At 50.3% G+C, this 25,703-nt stretch overlaps 12 protein-coding genes across 12 annotated transcripts; 9 read left to right on the top strand and 3 right to left on the bottom strand.

Annotated features, from left to right (window-relative positions):
- Window positions 1-813: 813 nt before the first annotated feature.
- On the top strand, window positions 814-3,781 carry N7446_009023 (putative RNA binding protein (Arp)). Its single transcript, XM_058517768.1, has 4 exons — window positions 814-1,127; window positions 1,226-1,283; window positions 1,355-2,061; window positions 2,159-3,781. The coding sequence occupies exons 1-4, from the start codon at window positions 972-974 to the stop codon at window positions 3,086-3,088; spliced, it is 1,851 nt and encodes a 616-aa protein (XP_058368556.1). The 5' UTR covers window positions 814-971; the 3' UTR covers window positions 3,089-3,781.
- Window positions 3,782-4,091: 310 nt separating this feature from the next.
- Window positions 4,092-5,198, top strand: pre6 (proteasome core particle subunit alpha 4; the record flags this gene model as incomplete). Its single annotated transcript, XM_058517767.1, has 5 exons — window positions 4,092-4,119; window positions 4,199-4,205; window positions 4,263-4,375; window positions 4,425-4,812; window positions 4,874-5,198. The coding sequence occupies 5 exons, from the start codon at window positions 4,092-4,094 to the stop codon at window positions 5,196-5,198; spliced, it is 861 nt and encodes a 286-aa protein (XP_058368555.1).
- A 238-nt stretch (window positions 5,199-5,436) lies between these two features.
- On the bottom strand, window positions 5,437-6,120 carry N7446_009021 (CHY zinc finger protein; the record flags this gene model as incomplete). Its single annotated transcript, XM_058517766.1, has 6 exons — window positions 5,437-5,518; window positions 5,568-5,669; window positions 5,732-5,793; window positions 5,848-5,921; window positions 5,977-6,020; window positions 6,116-6,120. 6 exons carry the CDS (start codon window positions 6,118-6,120, stop codon window positions 5,437-5,439), a joined length of 369 nt encoding a protein of 122 aa, XP_058368554.1.
- A 367-nt stretch (window positions 6,121-6,487) lies between these two features.
- On the top strand, window positions 6,488-10,295 carry N7446_009020 (putative inositol polyphosphate phosphatase; the record flags this gene model as incomplete). Its single annotated transcript, XM_058517765.1, has 6 exons — window positions 6,488-6,538; window positions 6,590-8,933; window positions 8,981-9,190; window positions 9,242-9,501; window positions 9,550-10,101; window positions 10,143-10,295. The coding sequence occupies 6 exons, from the start codon at window positions 6,488-6,490 to the stop codon at window positions 10,293-10,295; spliced, it is 3,570 nt and encodes a 1,189-aa protein (XP_058368553.1).
- A 611-nt stretch (window positions 10,296-10,906) lies between these two features.
- Window positions 10,907-12,545, top strand: N7446_009019 (glycoside hydrolase family 27 protein; the record flags this gene model as incomplete). The annotated part of the gene is made up of 7 exons (XM_058517764.1): window positions 10,907-10,984; window positions 11,036-11,168; window positions 11,221-11,361; window positions 11,415-11,504; window positions 11,559-11,855; window positions 11,919-12,103; window positions 12,159-12,545. 7 exons carry the CDS (start codon window positions 10,907-10,909, stop codon window positions 12,543-12,545), a joined length of 1,311 nt encoding a protein of 436 aa, XP_058368552.1.
- A 559-nt stretch (window positions 12,546-13,104) lies between these two features.
- On the top strand, window positions 13,105-15,348 carry N7446_009018 (uncharacterized protein; the record flags this gene model as incomplete). Its single annotated transcript, XM_058517763.1, has 1 exon — window positions 13,105-15,348. The coding sequence occupies one exon, from the start codon at window positions 13,105-13,107 to the stop codon at window positions 15,346-15,348; it is 2,244 nt and encodes a 747-aa protein (XP_058368551.1).
- Window position 15,349: 1 nt separating this feature from the next.
- N7446_009017 (uncharacterized protein) lies at window positions 15,350-15,664 on the top strand (the record flags this gene model as incomplete). Its single annotated transcript, XM_058517762.1, has 1 exon — window positions 15,350-15,664. The coding sequence occupies one exon, from the start codon at window positions 15,350-15,352 to the stop codon at window positions 15,662-15,664; it is 315 nt and encodes a 104-aa protein (XP_058368550.1).
- Window positions 15,665-16,128: 464 nt separating this feature from the next.
- Window positions 16,129-17,230, top strand: N7446_009016 (DUF3431 domain-containing protein; the record flags this gene model as incomplete). The annotated part of the gene is made up of 3 exons (XM_058517761.1): window positions 16,129-16,481; window positions 16,564-17,018; window positions 17,076-17,230. 3 exons carry the CDS (start codon window positions 16,129-16,131, stop codon window positions 17,228-17,230), a joined length of 963 nt encoding a protein of 320 aa, XP_058368549.1.
- A 78-nt stretch (window positions 17,231-17,308) lies between these two features.
- N7446_009015 (F-box domain protein) lies at window positions 17,309-18,971 on the bottom strand (the record flags this gene model as incomplete). The annotated part of the gene is made up of 2 exons (XM_058517760.1): window positions 17,309-18,635; window positions 18,688-18,971. The coding sequence occupies 2 exons, from the start codon at window positions 18,969-18,971 to the stop codon at window positions 17,309-17,311; spliced, it is 1,611 nt and encodes a 536-aa protein (XP_058368548.1).
- Window positions 18,972-19,550: 579 nt separating this feature from the next.
- On the top strand, window positions 19,551-20,230 carry N7446_009014 (GFA family protein; the record flags this gene model as incomplete). The annotated part of the gene is made up of 2 exons (XM_058517759.1): window positions 19,551-20,056; window positions 20,107-20,230. 2 exons carry the CDS (start codon window positions 19,551-19,553, stop codon window positions 20,228-20,230), a joined length of 630 nt encoding a protein of 209 aa, XP_058368547.1.
- A 117-nt stretch (window positions 20,231-20,347) lies between these two features.
- N7446_009013 (uncharacterized protein) lies at window positions 20,348-21,330 on the bottom strand (the record flags this gene model as incomplete). The annotated part of the gene is made up of 3 exons (XM_058517758.1): window positions 20,348-20,458; window positions 20,513-20,840; window positions 20,900-21,330. The coding sequence occupies 3 exons, from the start codon at window positions 21,328-21,330 to the stop codon at window positions 20,348-20,350; spliced, it is 870 nt and encodes a 289-aa protein (XP_058368546.1).
- Window positions 21,331-23,082: 1,752 nt separating this feature from the next.
- Window positions 23,083-24,911, top strand: N7446_009012 (oleate hydratase). Its single transcript, XM_058517757.1, has 2 exons — window positions 23,083-23,757; window positions 23,830-24,911. The coding sequence occupies exons 1-2, from the start codon at window positions 23,576-23,578 to the stop codon at window positions 24,905-24,907; spliced, it is 1,260 nt and encodes a 419-aa protein (XP_058368545.1). The 5' UTR covers window positions 23,083-23,575; the 3' UTR covers window positions 24,908-24,911.
- Window positions 24,912-25,703: the final 792 nt, after the last annotated feature.

Genomic DNA, 25,703 nt, shown 5'->3' with positions numbered 1-25,703 from the left:
GTTTAACTTCTTGTACATGATGCAACGTCTGTTTTTTGTTTTCGAATACCATTATACTGTTCTTCAAGTGGCCCCTTGTTTACATTTTATTTCATGTATGAACGATCCTAGAATGGTGCAACCTAACAACGTAGTATTGGATCAAATCTTTGGTCTATATCTTGGACCTTTTGGGACGGCTTTGTCCTCCAGTGAGAAACGAGGGAGTATTACATAGGTGAGAAACTGACAGGTTTCCCCATGTCTCATCCCTGCATACTCCGTATATATATATATAACCTCGGGAATAGAGAAATTGGGACGAATTGAGTTTCGCAGAACGTTATCCCATATTGATTGTCTAGGACCTTTCTTCCATATCAATTGAGTGTGAATCTGTCAGTTTAAGCCCCCTTTATACTCCTTTTATAGGCTTAAGCTAGTCGCCGTTGGGGCTCTATACCCCCCATCCACGTGATGATCCGCATGTTCTCTGACAGCAGTGAAGGAATGCGTAGAATCATGTATCAGGCTTCGAGATCGCGGTCCCACCTGGACTGTATATTCTTGTAACTCCCGCAGTTTCTATAGAGCGTGCGTGTTCATACCGGAGCAGGGATCTGTGCCCGGGATGGGGTTGCACCAGGACCAGTCCGAACAGACAATTTCCAGGGGAATTGAAGAGAATAGAAGGTTCGATAGAAGAGAAAGTGATAGTTGTAGTTGATGAGGTGTTGTCTGACTGGTAATCTCCGCACCCCCGTGAGCCCCGAAACTTTTCATTTTCTTAAAACTCCACCTCGACGTCTCTTTTCTTCTTCCTTTCCCCCCCCCTTTCCCTTCTCTTCTCCCCCGGGCTTTCTCTTTTGCTATTCTTTCCACGACTCTCTCCGGTCGTGTTGAATTTGTCTTCTGCTTTTCCCCGCAGAGACCTTTTCTCTTTTCCCCGGGCTTCTCCTGCCGCTCCGTTGGCACCGAGCGACAAGTCAGCGATGGCGGCCGTTTCAGCACCAACCCCCAAGCTGGATCGCTACATCGTCATCCACGTTGCAACCACCTGCGACGAACATGGCGTATATGTCACCAAGGACTCGGCCGAGGTGATTGAGCTGGGATGGATTCTGTTGGACAGCAAGACATGCGAAGAAGTACGCCCCCCTCCCCCCCCAAAAAACGCATCTACCCAACATACACACTCTCGCCTCGGGCTGAACCCAAAGGCTGACACTCTTTCCTATTTGTTTAGCTGCACCGTGAAAGCGTTCTTGTCAAACCAGTCAACACTCCGATCACCCCGCTTTGCAGTAAGCTCGCCTTGGACCAACCTTAGGATGTATTGGGTTTTGCTAGGATTAGTGGCTGACAATCGTTGAAGCGAGTTTGACCACCTTGACATGGGAACACGTCCGCTCCGCAGGTACTTTCCGGGATGCCATCACTCGATTCGACACCTTTGCCAAGGAGCACCTCACCAATAAACAGTTGGAGTTTGCCTTTGTGACGTTGGACTCGTGGGATCTGCGGGTGCAGCTGCCCCGCGAGGCCCGCGACAAGGCCGTCGTGCTGCCCGCATACCTGCAGCACTCCCGCACTTTCGACTTGCGCGCCGAATATCAGCGCTGGCAGACCCACCACCCCGAGTCGCTGCCTTTCGGTCCCAGCTCGCTTTCCAATATCTGCGCTGCCCTCGAGGTTGAGCCCGTCCAGTCGTCCGCCCCGATCAAGCACAACCTGCCCTTCCATTTGCAAGCTCTGGCCCCCGCTTCGCCGCGCCGTGCGATGGAGGAATCCATTACTCTTGCCCGTGTGCTTCGGGGTCTCATCCGCAAGTCGCAGCCGCCGCAAGAACACCCCGAGATCCTGACTCGCCCCATGGATGCCCATGCCGATGTCCGGGCCTTTTTGGCAGAGCGGAGTAAGGTCCTGCATCTCAGTGGCCTGCCCCACGATACCACCCAGTCGGAGTTGGAGAGCTGGTTCACTCAGTTCGGTGGTCGTCCCATCGCTTTCTGGACCCTGCGCACACCCGATCAGCACAAGCCTACTGGCACTGGCTTTGCCGTCTTCTCGTCTCACGAGGAGGTGAGTTTTACTAGGACATAGGATCTCCCTTTACCCTCGCTGATATCCTCGTGTCTTTATCTCGCTTTTTTATTCTTTTCTGCTAACAATTCCTTAGGCTGCCGAAAGCCTGTGTATGAACGGCCGGGCACTCAACGAGAAGGCCATTGAGGTTTCTCCCTCATCCAGTCGGGTTCTGGACCGCGCCGCCGAGATTCTCACTCCCTTCCCGCCCTCCAAGAACCGCCCCCGTCCTGGTGATTGGACTTGCCCGTCCTGCGGCTTCTCCAACTTCCAGCGCCGTACTGCATGCTTCCGTTGCTCGTTCCCCGCTATGGCGGCCGCTCCCGACCCAATGAACTACAACAACTATGGCTACGGCCCGCCATCGATGATGCCTCCTCACATGGGCCACGGTGGTCACGGTATGGGTCACTCGCGTGGTATGGGTGGCAACGGAGGTGTTGTCCCCTTCCGTGCTGGTGACTGGAAGTGCGGTTCCGAGGGTTGTGGTTACCATAACTTTGCGAAGAACATCAACTGTCTGCGCTGCGGGGCTCCTCGCTCCGGTGCTGCGGTTGTGGCCGACTCAGCGTTCCCATCTCCGATGGATCCTCCATCGCAGTTCAACATGGGTCCCAACTCGATGACTAGCACTCCGGCTCCTGCTCCTTTCGCCTCCACCGCCGGAGGCTTCGGTGGCTTCAGCCAGCAGTTCGGCGGCCCGCCCAACAACTACGCCCTGCCCTCTGGCGGTCTAGGCAACACCCCTGGTGCCTATCCCCCTATGGGCCAGATGAACTCGGGTTACGGCTCTTCTAGCACCTCACACTCGGCCGCTTCTTTCGCCAACCCGGCCACCCAGGCCGCCTTCACTGGCGCAGACCACGGTGTGCCCTCCACCAGTGCTTCAAACGGTGCCTTCTACGGCTCCGACGGATCCAGCGACCCCTTCGCCTTCTTGTCGAGCGGCCTTGGTGGTCTGACTGTTTCTGAAGATCCTCACTCTCGCCGCAATGGCGCTGGTGCCAACAAGTCGCCCGCTTAAATCGGGTAGAGCTGTACCTACTCACGCCTAAGACTGGGCGCTCACACTTATGTTGTCCATATTGCAACCCTGCATTGTGGCAGGTTCATGCGTTGGTTGATATTCGGTTGATACGCATTTTGTATAAGGGATTCTGCGGTTCGGTGCATCGGGTTGGATGGAGCAGGCGGGTAGCGTGTTCAAGTCGAATTTCTTTTCTCGCCTCGCCGTCCTGTTGTTGATGCTTTTTCTGGTTCTGGTTCTGGTTTTTCTTTATCTTGGTCGTGGAGCTGTTTCCCCATATTTGATTCCATCTTGCGCTTTTGTTTTTATCTCTTGGGGAGGGTGTATTTTTGTTCCCCTGTCCCTTTCTTGTGCGCCTTATGTCGCTCTGGCATTGCATTTTAGAGATTTTGTGCGTCCCTTTCTGCACTCATTTGGTCATGGGAAGCGTCGGAGAATTCACGGTCTTGATCTGGGTGGGATATACTTGGACTCCGTTTGGGGTGTTGGGGATTTACTTTGAGCTTGACGCCGGCATCGAATCGAGGATCTCTTCGGGGGCCATCGAAGCACTGTGAATGCAAAAAAGATTGTTTTGGATGTCCATATTGGGGATTTGTACTTGTCTGAGCGGCTTTAGTATTCTCTGTAATTGTCTTTAGATAGATTCATGGACTATATTTATTCGGGATGGGGATCTGCTTAGAGCTGTAGGTGGTACTGGTTTATCTGATATACCAAAGTTTATTCCTGGGAATAGCCATGTATAGCATCTATTGTCTAAGCTCGTTGGTAAGACTGAGTACAAAAGGTACATGGACTTAGTATGAAGTGTCCATAGTGGAGTGAAGTACCGAAGGCAACCGCAGGCTTTCGCGTCCACCGCCCGGAACCCGTCATTGCTCCATCCCAATTGACCTCAACTGCTTAACGCCCACTGCATTGCTTTCTCTTGATCCCCTCGGTCCTTTTTTTGAAACACCTTTTCTATCTCCCTGTCATCTGTCGTCCTTGGTTCACAATGTCCGGATACGACAGAGCTCTCTCAGGTAAGTCAGCTAGCTCCCCACGGCCAGCTCCCTTTGCTCCTGACCCCGAGCATAGCTGCATGATGCTAACCCATCGCAGTATTCAGGTATGATGCCTTTGAACAGCACTCCAGCTCCAGAGTTTATTTCTAACCCCCAGCCAGTCCCGATGGGCACGTCTTCCAGGTTGAATATGCCATGGAGGCAGTGAAACGAGGTGAGACCGCTGTTATCTGCTCCCCCAGCCGCTTTTACTCGTCCATTACCTGCGCCTGCGGTAGAGGGATTCATAAGTGCGTGCATTCGCTGATGATAGATGATACTAGGAACTTGCGCTGTCGGTGTCAAAGGCAAGGACATTGTCGTTCTCGGTTGCGAAAAGCGTTCCGCCCTCAAGCTCCAAGATACCCGTATTACCCCTTCCAAGATCGCCCTGGTCGATGACCACGCCTGTCTCGCCTTTGCTGGACTGAATGCCGACGCCCGTATCCTCATCGACAAGGCCCGCCTAGAGGCCCAGTCCCACCGTCTGACTGTTGAGGACCCCGCCAGCATCGAATATATTACGAAGTATATCGCCAGTGTCCAACAGAGATACACGCAGAGTGGTGGCGTTCGTCCCTTTGGTATCAGTACGCTTGTGGTTGGTTTCGACAAGAATGACGGCACGCCGCGGTTGTACCAGACCGAGCCGTCCGGCATCTACTCGGCCTGGTAGGTATATCCCGGGCCTATTGTGTTACTAGATCAGTACTAACATGCTTCCTCATTATAGGAAAGCCAACGCTATCGGTCGTTCCAGCAAGACTGTTCGCGAATTCCTTGAGCGCAACCACCAGGAGGACATGGACCGCGAGCAGACAATCCAGCTGACCATCAAGTCCCTGCTTGAGGTTGTGCAGACGGGTGCTAAGAACATCGAGGTCGCCATCATGGCACCTGGCAAGCGTCTCGAGATGCTGCCCGATGACCAGATCGAGTCGTACGTGAAGAGCATCGAGACCGAGAAGCAGGAGGAGGCGGCCAAGAAGAAGAGCCGGACAGGGACCACCACAGCAGCTATTCTGACCCGGCCAGGTGCCGGCGAGTCGGCCGATTAAGTGTACTTGGAGCATTCATAGCCCGCGGGGTGCCTGGATGATGTGTTTCAATTTACAATAGCGTTGGTCTCTTCCTTGACGAGAATCCAAAATCATGAAGTTTTAAAAACATCTGCTCTTCATATTGTACACCGGGTATTGATGCTCTGTAAATCACCTTCTATCAACTATCAAACAGTAATCAAATCGTCAACATCATGAAATTCTAACGCCCCCTACGTTCTTTCCTATGCACTGCTTAACCCATGCGATCCGACACGTCGCGAAGGTTGAAGAGAGAACGCTCTTCGTCTCGGGCAACACGTTCATCCTTGAGCATACTGGTTATGGTCAGACTATGCGCATTGAAATATTGTGTGTTCAACATACCGGTTGTCCATACGGGCATCTTCACCCTCAACATGGAGTGAAGGCTTTGGTTCCACGGCCTCAATGACGAAGTGGTTATCACAGTGAGGGCAGTACTCGTCGCTAAGAAAGGCGTATAATTAGCTTGCTGTCACTTGCTTTGGCTGCTTCGGTCCATTACATACCTCTCGTCAAACTCGGCCGCGTCCTTGCGAAAACACTTCTTGCACTTCTTGCATGCAAAGATCTATCATTCCATCGTCAGATGGCGAATCACGCGCATATCGGAACAGGGGCGTACCATCTCGGCGCTCTTCTGGAGCATGTGCGACTCGCTCTCGGCGTGGCATTCGGCGCAGTCAAACCATTTCCGGCCTGGATATCTTCGGTCAGATCTCTGTGAACGGGTTTGAGGTCGAACTGGGCATACAGCAGTGCGAGCGGATGGCCACTTGGGCGTTCAGAATGTGTTTACTGTAAAGCGGGGTGCATGTTAGCAGGGAATTTTGTCCAGGGCGATCTCCAGGAGAATGAAGAAATCTATACATCCAAGAGATGACTTGACTTACCACATGGCGGACTCTGAAGTGCGTACCTAAGTGACATGAAGATGTCGAGAACGCCAGGCACAAGTGATCGCCAACTCCCGTGATTCCCTCCACTTTCCTCCCCGCCACTCCATTTCGACTCTCACCTTTTTCACCTTTTCCCTCCTTCGAAGCAGTACATTCAGGTCTCTTTGTTGAGCTTAGTTTCTTGTTCGGCCTTTGCGCCGCTTACATTTTGCTGCTTGTTGCCGCCGGTTTACCCCCGAACCCCACGGCATCCCTGTTGCCTCAGCTTCCCAACTACTTCTGCCGTGGCACAAGTCAACCTCCAGGGCAATTTCCATAAGCCTATGATCGACCACTTCAGCTGGTCACGGCGAACTATTCCCGATAATGGCCATGGCGGGCACAGGAAAACAGCCAGACAGTGATGGTCCCCCCACTGTATGCATACATAACTGTCTCGTGGCACACAATGCACTAACTTAAACGCAGCCACAGAGACCCGTCTCCTCGTTGCTGTCTCATTTCGAGAATCTAGCTCATCGCAGAGCTCCCTCTGCTGCGGCCGCGAGCCCGCGCGTCTCCGCAACCCAGTTCCTGACACCCGAAGCTGGCGACGAGGTACGATCCTCTAGCCGTGCCTCTCTCGACTTGCCCCGGCCACATTCGCCATGGAACCAGACCGATGAGCGATCGGAGCAGCACCAGCAGTTGAACGGCGAGGGGTCACGGGATCGTGAGTTCTCTGGAAGACGATATGGCAGGCCCATCTCTATGAATCTCCAACGCTCGTCGCCACAACTTCCGCCGACGCTGGCGGTTCATTCGCCCCAATCGCCGCCGCGCGGACAAGATCACGAGGACTGTTGGTCGCAACAGGAAACTCGCAAGGCTAGGAGTCCTGGACATCGCCCGCGGGAATCAGTGTCTGTTTCCCCCGCGCCTCCCCGGCCACTCTCTCCGGCGCCAAAGTTCGGATCGTCTGTTACTGGAAGAGATTCAATTCCTCATTTATCGCCTAGCTCTCTAGCCGTCAATGGAAATGAAAGCGGTGCGGAACGGAAATTGAAAAGCAGCTCGCTGCCACCGCCAGCCAACCGAGCATCTAAACCGAAGATCCCTGCGAAGCCAGCCATGTTCTCTCACCCTAACTCTTCTCATGCGGATACCAGTACCTTGGCTCCTCAGCCTGAGCGAGCCTCTCCTGATCTAAGTGTGTCACCTTTCAGCACTCCTCCGAGCAGCCCAGAGAAGCCTATGACCAAGCCGGTATCTACGGGAAAAATAAACTCCAGACCGGCACCGGCTCGGCCAACAACAGAACCCCCGGGTCGACGTTCCTTTGATGACCGATCACCTGGTCCAAGTTTCAATGCAAGACATGATGCCAGAGAGTTAGGTTTCTCAAGGGCTCGCCCTGCTCCAGAACCTTCACGGGCAACTAAACCTTTGATGGTTCAAATTCCATCTGCTCCTGCGCAACACCCCACTTCTGCTTCTACTGCTCCCCCTCTTTCAGCGCAACGGTTACGAGCCAGCGATAGCCCTTACGATCGTCCAGGCCTTCCTCCCCGGCCCTCTGAAACTCCACGCCGGAGTGGATTCTCTCCTCCGTGGGAGCCTCCTCAGCGTGTAAAGAGCCCTGCACAGACGACACCAATTGCCAAGTCTGCACCCACTTACCCGCGCCAGTCTGAAGCGTCAACCCCGCAACCAATTCAGCGGCAGCCATCTTTCCACCGTGAACCAGTTTCCTCATCAGTCCCGGAGCGGCGTATACCCCGAACGGACACAGAAGAAGAAGAACAGCCTGAAGAAGCTGCCATCTCTCGTACGGACTACCCTGACGCTTCTAACGCCAACCGCCGACCCCCTCGTCTTAAATCTGGACCGAGGGAGATCTTCACGAAGTATGACACCCGCTTGTTAGCTGTGTGCGGCAAGTATGTGTGTACCACTGGGTATCTGACTCGAGTTTGGGACCTTACCACGGGAGAACAAGTGATGAGCCTTAGCCATGGTGAAACTGTGAAAAGCTTGTCGCTTGCTTTCAAGCCAGGCAAAGGATTAGAAGATGAAGGTCAGCGTATCTGGCTCGGCACCAGTGCTGGAGATCTTCACGAAGTCGACATCCCGAGCCAATCTATTGTGGCAACCCGCTCGTACCCCTCCAGGCGAGAGGTGATTCAGATACTACGACACAAGAAAGAAATGTGGACCTTCGACGATGAAGGTCGGCTGCTAGTCTGGATGCCAGACGAGACCGGTCAACCCAATCTACAGTACAGCTACCATAGCGCCCATGAACGCGTAGCACGAGGCCACACGTTCTCCATGGTCGTGGATGACAAGCTGTGGCTAGCAGCTGGAAAAGATGTCCATATATATCGCCCGAACGCCCGCGAAGACGCCTCCTTCAAGGTCTTCAAGCGGCCTCTTGGTCTCCAGCATTCAGGCGATGTAACTTCCGGCACCTATACTACGCGAGAAGGGGGTCGAGTATATCTGGGACATGCAGATGGAAAGGTCACTGTCTACTCCTCCACCGATTATACCTGCTTGGCAGTGGTCAACGTTAGTGTTTACAAGATCAATTGTCTTGGATTTGTGGGAGACTACCTTTGGGCTGCCTATAAGACCGGCATGATCTACGTTTACGATGTTTCCACCAACCCATGGACGGTGAAGAAAGACTGGCGCGCCCACGATAGTCCTGTCTCCGGCTTTGTGTTGGATACAAGCAGTGTTTGGACGATGAACCGCTTACAGGTTACTTCGCTTGGCACTGATAATTGCATTCGTCTTTGGGATGGTATGTTGGAGGACGATTGGCTAGGTAAGTTTACTTTTTGCTGGTTATTTGGCTTTACTAACATACAATAGATACACGGATGCAGAAGAGGGACGTAGAGTACTGCAGTTTCCGAGAAATTAAGGCTACCGTCTTGACTTGGAACGCAGGCGCTGTTACCCCCGGGAGCGTGAAGACGTCGGATTTCATCCGGAATGCCGTCACGCCGGAAGATCCCCCGGAAATTCTCATCTTTGGTTTCCAAGAGTTGGTTGATCTTGAGAACAAGAAGATCACAGCTAGTATGTTTCCCTGATCTATTGATATGTGGACAGTTACTGATATGACTGCAGAGAGCTTGCTCCTTGGAAGCAAGAAGAAGGAGAACGGTGAGAAGGAACATATGAGTCGTCAATATCGAGTATGGATCGACCATCTCACTCGCTCTCTTCACGAGTGTATGCCTCTCGAGGAATCCTATGTTCTTTTGCACACCGCGAACATGGTGGGACTGTTTACTTGCGTTTTCGTCAAGCACAAGGAACGCCACAATATCAAAAACATCAGTGCTTCAGAGATTAAGCGGGGAATGGGCGGATTGCATGGGAACAAGGTTTGTGCCCCCGTTCGTCTGTCTATTGCTGTTGTCTAATTCTATCAGGGTGCCCTTGTATTCCGTTTTGTCCTAGATGACAGCTCGATGTGCTTTGTGAATTGTCACTTGGCAGCTGGGCAGACCCAGACTGCACACCGAAACAACGATATCGCGGCGATCTTGGAAGCAGAATCCTTACCTGCAGAGAGCAATTCCACAGCGCGGACAGATCAGTTCGCCAGTGGTGGTGACGGCTCAATGATCATGGACCACGAAATCTGCATTCTGAATGGTGACCTGAACTACCGAATTGATTCAATCCCTCGCAATGTGATCATCGACGCCATTCGCCAGAACAACCTCGCCAAACTTCTAGATCGAGACCAACTACTGGCCTCCCGGCGGAAGAACCCCGGGTTCCGACTTCGCAGCTTCACTGAGTCACCCATCACCTTCGCGCCGACCTATAAATACGACGTCGGCACGGACGAGTATGACACCAGCGAAAAGAAACGCTCCCCGCCTGGTGCGACCGCGTTCTCTACCGTGGCCTTGGCCGCGTCAAGCAACTCGATTACCGCAGACACGAAGTCCGAGCCTCCGATCACCGGCCGGTCAGTGCGGCGTTCAAGATTCGCGTCAAAACAGTCAAGTCTCAGGAACGGGCCGCGACGTGGGATCTGTGCAACCAGGAGTTCCAGGACGAGAAGCGCCGCCTGGCTTCAGAGGCTAGCATCGAGTATCTCATTACTGTCCTTGGGACCGATCCCCGCCAGGCCCGTGCCTTGATCCTGGGCTCCAAGGCTCAATAGCCGCCTCTCTCTCTTTTTTTGTCGGGTGATTCTCACTTTTTTATATGCATTTGGGCAGCATGGCGCGCTGTATACTGTACGACTAATGATTTCACGATAGACATGTATCATGATGGTTAGACTTAAAAGGGCTTTTCCTTTTTCACAATGTAGTATCCTCTTCAACCCTATACCCCTAAGCAGCTCTGATCTGCATCGAAGACCGAAGCTTCTCCGGCCAAGCGATCCGAGCGTCCGACTGCCCCATGTTACTCTGGATGCAACAATCGGGCCATTGTTCACCGAATAAGCCTTCCACTTCCCCTTTTGTTCCAGCTCCGACCACCTCCGACCCCCTCTGAGAGTATATGAATTACTCATTGGCCGGCACACGCAACCAGCGGGCCATAAAGATCGACACTGCAGCCCCCTGTTCAGGAACTCCGTGTGGTATACAGGAACTTCCGTGCGGTATACAGGAACTTCCGTGCGGTATACAGGAACTCCGTGAAGTATCCCAATTTATCCGGGGTCGCATCGAACATTCCCCGCACGAGACCGGGGTATAAAGCTCTGCAGGTTATCAATGTTCGTGATACAGAATGAGAACGATACTCTAGGTTGACTTCGTGATGCTAGGATCCTTGTCTCTCGCTATTGCGCTGCCTTTGCTTCCATCAGCAAATGCTCTCGTTAGGAAGGATGGTGTTGTATGTCCCTTTTCTCCCATTATATTCAGAATGTTTACTAATTCAAAACAGGGTAAACTCCCAGCCCTAGGCTGGAACTCGTGGAATGCATTTGGTTGTGATATCGATTCGACTAAAATCCTCACGGCTGCGAATGAGATAGTTAATCTGGGCTTAAAGGATCGGGGATATGAATATGTGAATAGTATGTCATGCATACCTTGGTTAAATTATGAGTTTGTGCTAACTGCGTCTAGTCGATGACTGCTGGAGTATCAAAGATGCACGAAACACAACTGACCAACGTATTATTCCTGACCCATCCAAGTTCCCAGATGGTATCTCTGGTCTTGCAGACCAGGTTCATGATCTGGGGCTAAAGATTGGAATTTACAGTAGTAAGTCTATATCCCGTTAAGAGGATTAACAGACTGGTTCTGACCCTTGTCAGGTGCGGGCGAAACTACTTGTGCTGGTTATCCAGCTAGTCTAGGCTATGAGACCGTCGATGCACAATCCTTCGCGGAATGGGGAATTGACTGTAAGTCTACTTACTCCCCCTGCCTCAAAAAAAAATCAAATTCTAAGGTAGCAGACCTCAAATACGACAACTGTGGTGTCCCCTCAAGCTGGAAAGACACTTACACATATTGTGTCCCCGACGGCGATGGCAATTACCCAAATGGCACCTGCCCCGATCTCCATGATCCCGCGCCGGAGGGATACGACTGGACGCAGTCCAAGACGTACACTCGCTACGTGGCTATGCGTGATGCACTGCTGAACGTTGACCGGACGATCTTTTATTCACTTTGTGATTGGGGCCAAGCGGATGTTAATTCCTGGGGAAATAAGACCGGGAATTCGTGGCGGATGTCTGGTGATATTACCGGTATGTTTTATTCTCATGATTACCTTGGATGTTCAGGTTCACTGACTCTTGACTTGGATTTAGCGGACTGGGATCGTATTTCTGAGATTGCAAATGAGAATAGCTTCCTTATGAACTACGTCAATTTTTGGGGTCATCCAGACCCGGATATGTTGGAGGTTGGGAATGGTAAACTTACTCTTGCGGAGAATAAGGCTCATTTTGCCCTTTGGGCGGTTATGAAGTCTCCGCTTATTATTGGAACTGCGGTATGTACTATTCTGGTGTTTCTTCACATGCCGATGTATGCTAATTTACATTTAGCTTGACTCGATCAGTGATGAGCATCTGGCTATTCTGAAAAACAAGTATCTGCTTGACTTCCACCAGGATCCTATTGTTGGAAGTCCAGCTCGTCCTTATAAATGGGGGTATAACCCTGACTGGACGTTCGACCCTGCTCATCCTGCGGAGTATTGGTCTGGTGCTTCATCTACGCTTGAGGGTACATTGGTTCTTATGTTCAACTCTGAGAGTGGGACTTCTACTCGTACTGCGGTGTGGAAGGAAGTCCCTGAGCTGAAGGGCCATGACGCGTACCACGTTATTGATGCTTGGACGGGTAAGGATTTGGGTTGCGTGAAGAAGAAGCATAGTGCTTCTTTGCAGAGCCACGATGTGGCTGTGCTGGTGGTGAAGGGGAAATGTTAGAGGGTAACAAAGAGGACAGTGGCTTTTTTCTAGAAAAAAAGGATCGTTCTATTCCTGGAGTCAAATGACAAGTTTATTGTTTTCTGATGCTTCAAAACGAGAATTTCTTGGGTCAGGTGTGCCTGTGACAAAGAGAATCGAGAAATACAATAACTATGTCGAGATAAATCTGAAAGAGCGTAAGGATCCCTCACAAATCGAGCCATTAGGGCTTGTTACTCGCCTCGGTTTCAAGGGTTGCGTGTCGCACTACGGCGAAGAACAAAGGATGATACGGGATAAGTGTCGATTGTCAATGGACGCTATGGACTGCATAGACTCCTTAATGTCTTTGTTGCTATTGTTCAAGTACTAAGAGTCGAAAGGATACTGTTAGTGTCTTTGTTCGAACTATAGTTTGTCCTGACCTTGGCAACTTGTATATAAGGCCTTTTATGCCCGGACAATTCCCTTCTCATCACTCACATTATCTTCACTTTACCATAAATCATCTTTGACACCAATCTAACTAAGCAAAACTTGCTAACACATCGTCTAGTTTACTATACAAATACTCAACATGGTTCGAACAATCCAGTGCACCCCTCATGCCGGCCTCCCAAAGGTTTGGCTTGGTTTTGGAGAGATTGGAGACCGCCAGACCGAACTCCAAGTGAAGCAGGACGAATATTTCGAGACTATTACCCCTGATATCAGATTCGTACACCGCGATGACCGAGTAAGTTACTGGGATCTACACCGTGACGTCTTATTCAGGCAAGCCAAATGGTTCCCTTTCAAGTACCAAGACCAAAACATTAGTGAATTTTTACTGCCGTCTATTGTGCGTCTAGAGCAGGTCCCCAAGCTTCGGCATTTCCTCTACACTGGTGATTACTCAGTCCAGAAAGAGGATCTCCGCCATTATAGCGTGCAAGAGGACCCCCGGGCGTGTTTGAACTGTCCCCAGCTGGCTAAGTTGCTGTCTATCCATTTGGATATGCTCCGCACTGCGGGTTTCCTTGGAATGGAAGACCTTCAGGCCTTGGCCTTTGTTAGATTCCGAACCCTGCTCGATGCTGCTCCTGTCAGTGTCCTACGCCATGCTATTCGCCAGGTGTATAACCAAGATCGCATGTGTTCTGTCACACACCATTCCAATGGCTATCCCATGTTGGCAATGAACAGCTGTGACTACCGTCCTCAGTTGGTGCTTCCTGCTGTTCTCCGTTGGTGCGGATACTACCGACTGCACCCTGAGTGGACTTCAGTAAAGGGTCGCCCTAAGCATTACGGTGAACAGCAATTCACTCAATTGCGCCAGAGGCTCCGTGAGTTTGATGTTCATCTGACTCGAGGGCTGTTTCTGGATACCATTGACATGAAAGTTCCAATGGTGTTCTTAGGCTGTGATTCTCGAGCTGTTAGATGTGTTGATTTGACTGATCGACCTGAAATTCTGTCAATGAAGTCGAACACGCGCCGAGCAAACTACCAGTACTCCACGTTCTTGCAGCCACTGCCTTTCGAAAGCCCCAAGGATGAGCAGGAGTTGGTCGAGTCTGATTCAGAGATGCCTGACTCACCCGAGGATATCCAGGAGGTGATTCCTACAGCTCTCCCTCGAGGACAGAAGCGCCAGCACTCTGTCGATTCTAACCGTCGCCAGACTAGGTCAATGACTAACACAAGGTTAGCGCTTGCAACTAACACATGGTCGCCAATTGCAAAGAGGCAGCGAAAGGCTGCAAAGAACGTAGTGCGATTTCCTGTGGATGAGCATTACACTCCGGCTCAGGCTACTCCTTTCGTCGCTCTGACGGATATGAATGATCTCAGCTCTGCGACAACACTAAGGACATATCAGTTTAACTTTTCTGCCCCTGTTGTTTCTGATAGTATCTTGACTCATGTGCAAACCCTTGAAGAGCTCAGCGCTAATGCTGATCAGCAGAAACCCAGTGCATCTATCGATCTAGAGAAGATTAACTGGGAGGAGTATATGGACGCTCCTCTCACATTGGCTGAAATGAGTGAGTTTGACCTAGCACTGATAAGCGAAGGCTTGCAAACTACTGAGACCCAGACACCCAGCGTTCCTGCTAATGATTTTGATATCGAGCTGCAGAATCTTACCAGCGACCCAATCAAAGCCAATTACGGCTTGGATAGTTTGTTCAATAGCCCAACTGGAGCAACCCCAGCTGCAGTAACCGACTCGGACTCGTCGTTTAACGACACCGAGGCCATGGTGCTCGAAGGTATGGAGTCCAGCCAATCCATTGGAACGGATATAACTGTTTCAGCCCAACAGACCATTGAAGCGACACAGTCTCCTCAGGCTCATAACTCTGCTCTGTTTGATACTTCCACCTCCTCCGTGAACACCCTCCTAAATGGAATCGCTGACCTTGAAGCCCAGGTATTTGACACAACCATTACAGACTCTCAAGACGTAGACTTGCATGAATGGCTGAACCCAGAAATTCTGGCTGAGCCAGAAGCTAACACTTCAGCTGATCTAGCTATCCCCGGGGTTGACTTCACCAATTTCCCCTTCCTCAAACAACAAGTTGCCTCAGAGTGGAAAAGCACCGACGAAGTCACCATCTTTCGCGTCGAAGCCTCGGAACCCGAGAAAATCCCCTACAAATATGAGGGAGATCTCAATAGGCCGACTGGACCAGGAGCACCAAACAGTCCCCAGGCTTTGATGACTTCGAGCAAGAGTCTGGGACAACACAACTGGAAACGGACTGGTATTTGTCCCGGCAGGCATGACTCGCCAGGAATATGCTGTCGACCTTCTGGGTCGGATCCTTGAGATGGCTGAAGAGTATACGCTGATGGCTACTCCCGAAGCGATGGCGAATCATATTGTACAGATTTTCCCCGAGGTCGACTTGTCTGTTGAGGTTCAGAACTTGATTGATGCCCTTCCCGTGGAGTGGGCTTTTACCAATATGGCACTGGGTGGTGATGACCTTCGGCGGTTTTTTGAAACGGATCAGGATTTGCAGAACAGTGGCTCAGAGCACCCAATTTCACTCAGTGGTCTGAGCGACCAGGTTGAGGCTTTGACTGATGGTGATCGGGCTGTGCATGGCTCCGACTCGGGCTCTCTGGTGGAGATTGAGTGATATCACTGACAAGGTACTTTCTTTATTTCCTTATTATTTCCTGTACAGTTTAGAGTGAATCATCCGTTACATATAGATTTTCTATAATTATTCCAAGTAAACCAAGTAAAAGTGTACATGTACTCCCGTAGACAAGTATAGAACCCGTTTTCAGCCCTAAGTCCACTCGATAACAGTCTGGACCCTTGCAAGTGGCTTCAAGTGGAGCGAACTACTTCATCGCGCAATCTCATTCGATATCACCATATCTCGGCGGTTCCTTTAGCGCCCAGAATTGATTATCTTCTATTCGAACTAGTATGTAACTGTGGGAATGGGGCCCCCAATCTACGTCAGCTCCGGAACCGGCTCCAATATACCTTTGGCGTATATTCTCCCAATCCTCTAACAATATTCCATTCTATTGCCATTATTTATTCCATGCCATTCATTCCTGCATAATCCCATTCTATTCAAACAATGAAATGAACCCGTCACGTTCCCTCGGCGGCTACCTCTCCCCCCGGTCGCGAGTCTTCCTCTATCTCTGCCTAGCAGCAGTCCTCCTCCTCCTCTCCTACCAATTAATCCTCGACCATGAAGTGATCAACCTAGATAGCTGGTCCATCTCCGACATTTTAGTCGCCGACGACAACGATCGCTTCGTCCCAGATCCGATCCCAGAGAAGGAATTGGTCTTTGCTGCCATGCAGGCTAGCAATATGTCCTGGGTCGAGGAGCATTTACCAGATTGGAGTGCGAGTATCTATCGCGCGGATGCGAAGCATGGGTTGACTGTGCCTATGAATAAAGGGAATGAGGCTATGGTTTATCTCACGTATGTCTTCAAGACGAGGACTATGGGACTATGTCTATCTATGACTTCGGATACTCTGGATTCGATAATAACACCACTACAGGTACATAATCGACCGATACTGGACTCTCCCCCAAGTCTCCGTCTTCCTCCATGGCGGACGATACCAATGGCACGTCGACAACCCGCTCTACGACTCGGTGATCTCAATCCAACACCTCAACCACGCCTTCGTCCAGGAAGCCGGATATGTGAATCTGCGCTGTACATGGATGGTCGGATGTCCAAGTGAACTGGAGCCTGCGCGGTATCTGCGTGAAAGACCCGATGATCGTGAGCATCCCACCGCGATGCAGTATCCCGATCGCTTTATGGAGTTGTTTCCGCGTGCGGAGGTGCCGGAAGTCGTGGGAACGCCGTGTTGCAGTCAGTTTGCGCTGTCCAAGGCGAAGATCCATGAGCGCAGTTTGGAGGATTATGTTCGCTTGCAGCGTTGGCTTATAGAGACTGATTTGGATTCGGGAACTAGTGGGCGGATCTTGGAGTATTCGTGGCATAGTGAGTCTCTCTGTCGCTCTCGGTCTCGCTTATATATACTAATTGTTATTGTTGCAGTGATCTTTGGGAAACCGGCACAGTATTGTCTCGATCAGAAGGAATGTTATTGTCGCACTTATGGATATTGTAATATGACCGACACCGAGATGCAGAATCAGTGGGTTTGGCGTGGCCTGGTGCTACCGCAGGGATGGCCCGAGACTGATGTATAGATATCTAATGAACAATGAACAATGAACACATTTGCCCTATTTACGGAGTATATCATAATTTCATGGACAATTCGCTAATCATTTACCGCCACAAATCCCCCGACTCAGTCGCTTGTGGCCCTGACTACTTCGAGGGCGTTCGTCGTCAGCTGGCACAGCGAGGAATCCACCAAAGCCGTTGCCGACCAGCACACTTTTGCGCGCATCGCCACCCCAAGATCGACTCAACTGGGCTTCGTGGAAACTCACCGGGCGCGTTTGTGAATCTCGGCGTCCATGAGTCGGTTCGGGGTCGTAGGGTGTAAAGTTCCACTCTAACTCGTCGAGACCCTTGCTGTACACGTTCAATGGCTGCGACAGGCCTCCTCGCATCTGGGGGCCATTATCACCACCGCCGAAGAGTCGGGGTGGAGGCATAAGCAGAAGGGTGTCGGGGAACTCGGCATCGCGGACATACAAATCGCGGAGAGCTGGTAGAGCCCTCGACATTAACGAGGAGATCAGGTAGCCGTAATATGAGGACACCACCGGTGGCATCCCGTGAGTCTCGGTTTGAGACGTAATTTCGTAATGCAGGAGACGCAGTGATTTCGACGCCATGGGAGGGATTTGCTCCATGGGGAATGAGCGGGAAACTTCCTGAATAATTGAAAGACTCTCCAGTCGAGGAGCTGCAGAGAGAACGTGATGGACTTGCGATGGTACAACTCCGGTAGCCGATAACGTCAATGACTGCAGCGCTGCTTTGTTTCTCGGCATGGAAAGGAATGAGGCAAGCCCGCTTGCCGTCACACTGGGGGCATCTCGGAGTGTAAGAGACTGCACTGCTGGGAACGGTGGCAGCGGCACAGTCATCGCAAACGCCGAGTCGTCCAGCCAGTTCATCTCTTCGAGCGTGAGCTCACGAAGATGCGGGAATGCCGCGAGCCCGCTGCGCAACGTGCCAACCTCCATCTGCACCCCGGACAGCTCCAACACTTCCAAGTTCATCCATAGCTGGGAACCAGGCAGACGCGAAAAACTCCCCTCAGCACCCCGACGATAACTCATCCGCCGCAGTTCCGGACACCGCACCATCAACTCTTGTTTCAACGGTAGACAGGACGGCTCGTCACTGTACAGACCCACCGGGAGATCAACAAAGCGGAGATTCGGCAGGACGGAGATCGTGCGGGCGATGTTGGCCTTGTTGGCTTCTCGAGTCATATACGGCATGCGCAGCGAGAGAACCATATTGCCCAACCCCTGTGCCTCTCGCACCGCGCGCATAAACAACTCCAGTCGTACCTGGGGCGCATCGATGGGGTCGCCATTGCGGTCGAAGAATGAGCGGCGTTTCCGCTTGGCGGCTAATTCGATTTCGAGCTCGCAGTAGTGCACCGGATCGATGCGGACGTTTGTGTACCTGCAGGGATTGGGGTTAGACTGGGCTTTGAGGCCACCGTGGTGTTTCGTACAGGAGTTTCCGCGCGTCTAGGAACCACCGCTTGTTCACTAGGGCGCAGTGCGCCAGGTCGCGCATGTCGCAGAGCATGCAGCCATCGCTTGCAGATTCTTCTGATGTGCCGTAGGAATTATCGACGGTGTGAGGACATACGAGGGCGAAGATGCGCGCCAACACTGGTCGTGGGAGTCGTTTGGTGTAATCTCGGCCGATGCGGGGTGGAGATTCTGGCTCGATCGCGATTCCCGCACTATTACTGCGTCGCGAACTGCGTCGCAGTTTGTTGAATAAACCCATGGGAGTTGGTTGGGAGACATCAAAGTCGGGGGAACAGCGCAAAGCACAAAGCGCATGGCCCGCAGGGATGAAACACCGAAGTCCGGCAGCTAAGCGCTGTTTCATCCAGTCACATCCTGTCTATACGAAGTACAGGATGTGATGAAGTGACAGTCTATACATAGAATAGACTGTCACTAGACTGTTACTGTCAACTATCAATCACTTCTGTCTCTGTTAACTGTTAACTGTTAACTGTCAACTGTCTCTCTGATAGGCCCCATCTATACGGAGATGATCTCCACGGTAAAACCTGGACATGACATCACATCACCAGCTTCATTATTTCATTTTATAGATTTGTGATAGATGGAGATCAATTCGAAATGATCTCGAAGTGTACTTGAAGAAAAGGGGTAATTGGTCACTATCCAGGCAGGGGAACTATATAACTGAGACGATCTACATACTTCTTTGAAAGGATGTCATTGACCTGACATCATTGCTGTCCCTGTTTTCTACCTACATATATAAATCTCTCTCTTTTTTACTCCCTTTTTCGCTTCTCACTTCCACTATAACACACACAAACCATTCATCATGGCGGAAATGGGCATTGAAACGACAGAGGATCCCATCCCCTGTCCAGCATTCACCAACCGAGACCAAGAACAAACCGTCAAAGACGAGCATTGGAAACACCGTCCCCCATACCAGAATCAGAGTGAGAAGGGATTTGGACCGATCAAGTGGCGTGGCAAATGCCTCTGTGGAAAGAACACCTACATCCTCAAACAAGATAGACCTCTCAACGCCAAATACTGTCATTGCCGTGGATGTCAGGTTGCCCATGGTGCGCCCTTCCAATGGGCTTCTATCTTCCATAAACATGATATGCTATTTACAAGCGATCCTGGAGGGTTGGTGTTTTACTCTTCTACGCATCAATCGCAGGAATATAAACTACCGACCAAGGTGTCTTGTTCCAACTGTCGCACGCTTATCATGGACGAAGGCCGCAATGTCTGTCTTATCTTTCCCCAATTGATTGAACTTGAGGGCTCGAGTGATGAGCAGAGAGAGCAGAGGGAAGCCTTCAAACCGACGTATGTACATGCTATGCTGCCGTCCACCATGATACTAACGTTGTTAATAGATGTCATATCTTCTACGAGAGCCGTATGCTGGATATTCCAGATGGTCTCCCCAAATGGAGAGGCATGGAGAATACCAGTGATCAGCTCGATGACCACGGAAAGCTGATCAAACAAGCGAAATAAACGAAAGATGACGGCGTTGTTGTATGTATATAAATGGCTCAAAAAACGGATAGCCTTTGATTGCAGTGTACGAATAGACAAGTGTGCATACTTTCTTTACACCATTGCTCGATATCTCTACGAAGCATCACATACACCAGATTGCACAGAGGGAGGATTACTGCTCGCACTCCCCCAATCTGCAGCTCCAATGGCCTTCCCAGCTTCCGTACTATCATCAGCCCGAATCTATATCGCTGTCAGTATACCCCTTCAACCTAACTCAGAACACGAAACACCTGCATAATACTGCGGAGCAACAAAATACCACCAGTCCTGACTACGGTAAGCATCATCCAACGATTGACTCGCCGGATCATTCCATCCCGTGTTGCGCGTGTCGAAGTTAGCATGCTTCGACCACGACACGTACACCTTGGGATGGTCGTTGTTCCGCACGCCGTTCGGGTCCTTCGCGTCGCCCGCATTGATCTCGTCGGTTGTCAATGTGTTTTGGATATCACTCCAGGCAAGGTTATGGTAACCACTGTGTGCGGAGAGGAGTGCACGCGATGGAGCCCACATATCATCGCTATCTTTTGTGTGGATGATTACCACGCGCTCCCAGTCGCTAGAATGATCTAAGCGGCTGAACACCCTCCCCTGACGACTCGAACAAAGAATACTTACTAGTCATGTCCAGTATTGATCCCAACAAACTTCGCCCCGTCCTTCTCATAGAAGAGGTTATACACAACCCGCACCTCACTCTCATTGCACTGCCGGTACGTATAATAAACAGGAAAAGCAGGCCCGGCATTTCCAATACCAACTCCCGGGTTTCGACAGTTACACCCGACGTTGGGATAATCGCATTGCGCTGCTGCAGGTGTCTTGTGGTTGTCGTCGTATACATCGTTTGTCGTGGGTGAGCCGCCAAATGCCCAGGTTGGGTAGCATGGTGGTTGGTTTTGGGCTTGACCGAAGAACCATAGAGGTGCGTAGCGGTCTGCTAGGTCTATGCCCCCTCCATCGAGTAGGGATTGCATTTCATTATTGGTTATTTGGGTGACGGCTGCCACTTGGCTGGCGAGGAGTGCCGCGGTCCATTTGAACTGCATTGTGCAGCTTGGGATGTTTTTTAGGGGTTATTAATTTGATGACAGGATTATTTCCCTTTAAAATACTCTTCTTAACACCTTAGCAGTGAGACAGGATACTCGGAAGCCCAGGTATCCCGGCTGAGAGACCTATTTCCTAATGTGGTGATGAGCTGCTGAGGGTCACATCGTGCCGACGGGGCCTGCGTTAGCTCCGGAGATACCGAGCACATGAGGGTTTCTGTGGATATTAACTGTCGGGACATACTTGCTCAGTCGAAATGAGAAAAGGGCCCCCAAAACAGTGGAGATGTTGGGTTTGGCTTATAATCGGATCACCGTCCCACCTACTGCAACTGGAAACACGTCTGTTGTAGAGATTGAACTCAATTACATGTGTAGCGTCCTAGAACAACGTGAAATTGTTGAGTGCATCCATTCGATGCTTTCTCTGCAACAATTCAATGAAGTTACCAGCTTATTGCGCTGCTAGTTCTTAAGAATCACATCTTGTGTGTTATGCTCAAGGAAAGTGACCAGCCTCACGGCGGAGTGGGTGATACCAAAGCTTTGCGCCCGATTCTTGTCTTGAAACAGATCAAAAACTAGATTATCCTCTTTCCATGCCGTTCTTTTATTGGTGATTTTCATTGAATAGTCCCACACGAAAGTCATTCATTTAAGCTTGCTAGGTTGGAAGCTGCGAGGTGATCATCGATATTGACATCTTCATACCGTTCAGTATGGCCAGTTCTGTCGTCTGGCCACATACCGAGGGCATTACCTTTCTATTGAGTTTACATTAATGAAAAGATGGAAGAAATGATCACTATTGCGTCTTTGTTAACCACAAACGTTGGTTATTTCAAAAGGTGCCTTACTTTCACTTTCTCAACTGTTCTCAGTAGCTCGGCAATCCATGATGGAACTCATAACCCCGGGATGGGCCAACACATCATTCTTGTGGCTCATTCTCATGAGGACAATACAGGCATAGTACTTTGATCAATCTGCATGTTATCAAGTCGAGACCAGTTACACTAGGCGGGTAGGTAACGTTGAATAAGACTTAAAAGCGGGCCTGAAATCGTTAGATCTTATTTACACAGCCAAAAGAAGGTTTCCCTAAGCTATTCCCAGTATGATCGGCTCTAATGATATACCAGTCTCCGGCTCTCATCCCTATATTGTCCAAAAAAAACGCCACTTGGAGAACCCCGTCCGATCCGAGTGATCGCTATCGGCGCTGGTGCTTTCTAGTTTAAACCTGGCTCGTCAGATTAACCAGTATATGACGAATATTGAGTTGATCATTTACGAGAAAAACGATGATGTTGAAGGCATATGGTATGAGAATCGGGGGGTATCCTGGTTGTGCCTGTGATATGCCATCGCTTTCAATCAATTTGATCTCTCGGAGGAATCCACGCTACTAGTGTGTACATATCTCTTGTGATTTGATATGCCCTAAAGGCGGTATCATCATTTTGATCTCTTATGTCGAAAGTAGGATTACTAGCGCACTGCGCTTGATTCAACCATCACAGGTCATTTCCTATTTTGGTATAAACTGCTGATGCAGCACACAAATCCTGTCAGATAAACCGCACTTCCATAAGAAATCCGTATATCTCCTTATCCGGTCAACTGAACCACATTGGTTGACCACGTTAATCAGCGTACTGCATTCGAGATGTCGTCATTATTACCACCTTCTATGCCGACCATAAGTTATACACAACGCTTGGCGAGAGTCTAGATTTTAACGGCTACATTGAAAGGAATTAAATTTAATCATTCTTACACCCGCTTTTTAGTTATTCGATTATTTTACTCGTAACAGTTTCTAACAATCCGACTCGTCGTGGATCCTTCGTCACAGCATTCCTCAGTCTAGGGTGAACATGAAAGATCTTCAAGCTCCAAAAAGCGTTCTCCAGAGACAACCGAGGCGTGGATCCTTGGGAGTGGGACCGCATCCTTTGCGGCCGCATTGTATCTTGTTCAGGACGCCAAGGTACCCGCCGCGAAGGTACATGTCCTAGATTCCCACGTATCAATCGAAAATGTCGTGCACCACAAGGGTAACGCTGCCACTGGATATGACCAGTTTGCAGGCTGTTTACCTGTTCCGGTCGGCGCACCCTTGAAAGAGCTTCTTGCTTCTGTCCCTTCGATCCAGAACCAGGGAAAAACTGTATTGGAGGACATTCAGAACGCAGAGATAAACCGAACATCTGTCGCGCACGATCATCGCACACGCTTCATGAAAAGGAATAGCAGTCTGAGAAATATTCCTACCAAGTCATTGAACTTGAGCTCTAAACAACGACTGCAGCTAATATGGTTTATTCTGAAGCAGGAGAAACACTTAGGGAGAAACCAGATACAAGACTGTTTGCCCCATAGCTTCTTCCAGAGCTCTTTTTGGGTTGTCTGGTCTGCTCAGTGCGTGATTCCTTCGAGTTAATTATGATGCTCTTCTGTCACTCGTGACTAACGTCATACAAAATGCTTCAGATTCGGCTTTCAGCCATGGCATAGTGCAGCAGAATTCAGGCGTTCTCTCCGTCTATACCTCGGCGGATTCCACAGCCTGAGTATCTTGAGCTGCCTGGATATCACGGGATACTACCAGCATGAATATATCCTCTTGCCCCTGTATCGATTTCTCCATAGCCTGGGGGTGGATTTCCAGTTTGATACAAAGGTTGCCGATATTGCGACGGTTCCCCACAACGATCACCAAACCATTTCACAGCTGGACCTTATTCAGAGAGGATTTGCAACACGGAAACAAATTGGACAAAACGACATCGTTATCATGACACTAGGATCTACGGTCTCCGGCTCAGCAACAGGAACGAATGACCATCAGCCAATTTGGCAGCCAATCGAAACGGGCGAGGAACTGGACGAAAACTGGTCACTATGGTTGGAGCTGGGAACCAGACACCGCAAATTTGGCAATCCCTATAATTTCTGCACTCGTCAATCTGAATCGATGATGGAATCCTTCACCATCACTACTGAGGATTTGGCCTTTTTCCAGCAGATCAGTGCATTATCACAGTCTACGGTCGGTGCTGGAGCATTCATCTCAGTACCCGAATGCCACTGGAGATTGAATATCTGTATACCCGCACAGCCGGTTTTCTCCCAGCAGCCGTACAACGTGCGCGTTCTTTGGGGCTTTGCACTCTTTCCATGGAGTAAAGGGAACTACGTGAAAAAGCCAATGCTCGAGTGCTCGGGTGCAGAAATCATGATCGAACTGCTCAGGCATCTGGACATCCCGCCCGAGCTCCTTATTCGGCGCACTGTGACCATTCCGCGAGTGATGCCCAGAATGAGTAGTATTCTATTAATCCGCTCCTCGCGCGACCGCCCTGAGATCATACCCCAGAATACCTGCAATATTGGCTTGATTGGGCAATTTGTAGAGCTCCCGCGGTATTCGAGTGCAGACATGAGTTACGGTGTCCGGACAGCGCAGCTGGCTGTATCCCAGTTGATGGGTGTCAATGTACAGCAGGAAAAAAGGTGCAAACTACCACTGCCATTGCCGACTCTGCTGAAACTTTCATTCTGGAAGTGACCGGCAGGCTTTTAACTTGGTTTTACGTCTGTTGACTAGTTCGGACTTCAGTTACCCCAAAGATGACATGCGTTCAACTACATCGGGTGTATATGCTAGCTCAGAAACATTGATTGCATCCTTCAACCCTAAAAATAAAGTGCTAGAGTTGCAACCAAGGTACCTCAATAGCCCGTTCAATATGCTCTTTGGGCACCTTTATCGAGATGGCAAAATCTCGGAAAGGCAATCACAGTCAGGGTCCCAATTTCCGGTACCTAAATAATCCGTTTCCTGGTCATAGTTTCGTCGAGGAAGCCTAGGCGACAATGACAAGCTTGACCGAAAACCGACTCTTGTGAAGCCGGAACAAATTTTCGAGGGACTTCGCCAACGAAGTTTAATTAATTATTAGGACTTGTACATTGAGAAGCATTGCAATGAGTGGGTCGCAATGAACGGTAGGCCAACGTAGCTCCACGCTGCAGTAATAAGCTGTTGTTGAGACATTGCGCCAGTTGAGATGGCCAGCCTAATGCGTGCTCTTCACCAGTCATAGAGTGCATGGCCTGTTCGTTCTGACCTTGGCTTCCCGTAAGCATCATTCCCTTAACCGTTAATTCCTTTCCCGCAGGTCGAGGCTGAATTTTATTACTTTTTTTAATCAATTATTCTCCCTGCGAAAAAGAGGTCCAACGTTGAACACTTTGCAAGGCGTAGACATGATTCAGAAGCGGTCTTGTCCTCCTCAGCTTAACTGATAATACCGTAACCTCAGTATCTGCCAGGCGCGGCTGAACACTTGTTGACCGGCGTT

This window comes from Penicillium canescens (assembly GCF_028828765.1).
Source record: "Penicillium canescens strain IBT 15451 chromosome Unknown utg000006l_segment0_segment0, whole genome shotgun sequence".
NCBI classification, from domain to species: domain Eukaryota; kingdom Fungi; phylum Ascomycota; class Eurotiomycetes; order Eurotiales; family Aspergillaceae; genus Penicillium; species Penicillium canescens.
This window is presented reverse-complemented; position numbering and strand designations above follow the sequence as displayed.

Coding starts and splice junctions, on each gene's coding strand:
- N7446_009023 (XM_058517768.1), top strand. CDS start 972: ATGGCGGCCGTTTCAGCACCAACCCCCAAGCTGGATCGCTACATCGTC. Junction 1,284..1,354: donor TCCGATCACCCCGCTTTGCA/GTAAGCTCGCCT, acceptor CAATCGTTGAAG/CGAGTTTGACCACCTTGACA. Junction 2,062..2,158: donor TCTTCTCGTCTCACGAGGAG/GTGAGTTTTACT, acceptor ACAATTCCTTAG/GCTGCCGAAAGCCTGTGTAT.
- N7446_009012 (XM_058517757.1), top strand. CDS start 23,576: ATGAAAAGGAATAGCAGTCTGAGAAATATTCCTACCAAGTCATTGAAC. Junction 23,758..23,829: donor TGGGTTGTCTGGTCTGCTCA/GTGCGTGATTCC, acceptor AAAATGCTTCAG/ATTCGGCTTTCAGCCATGGC.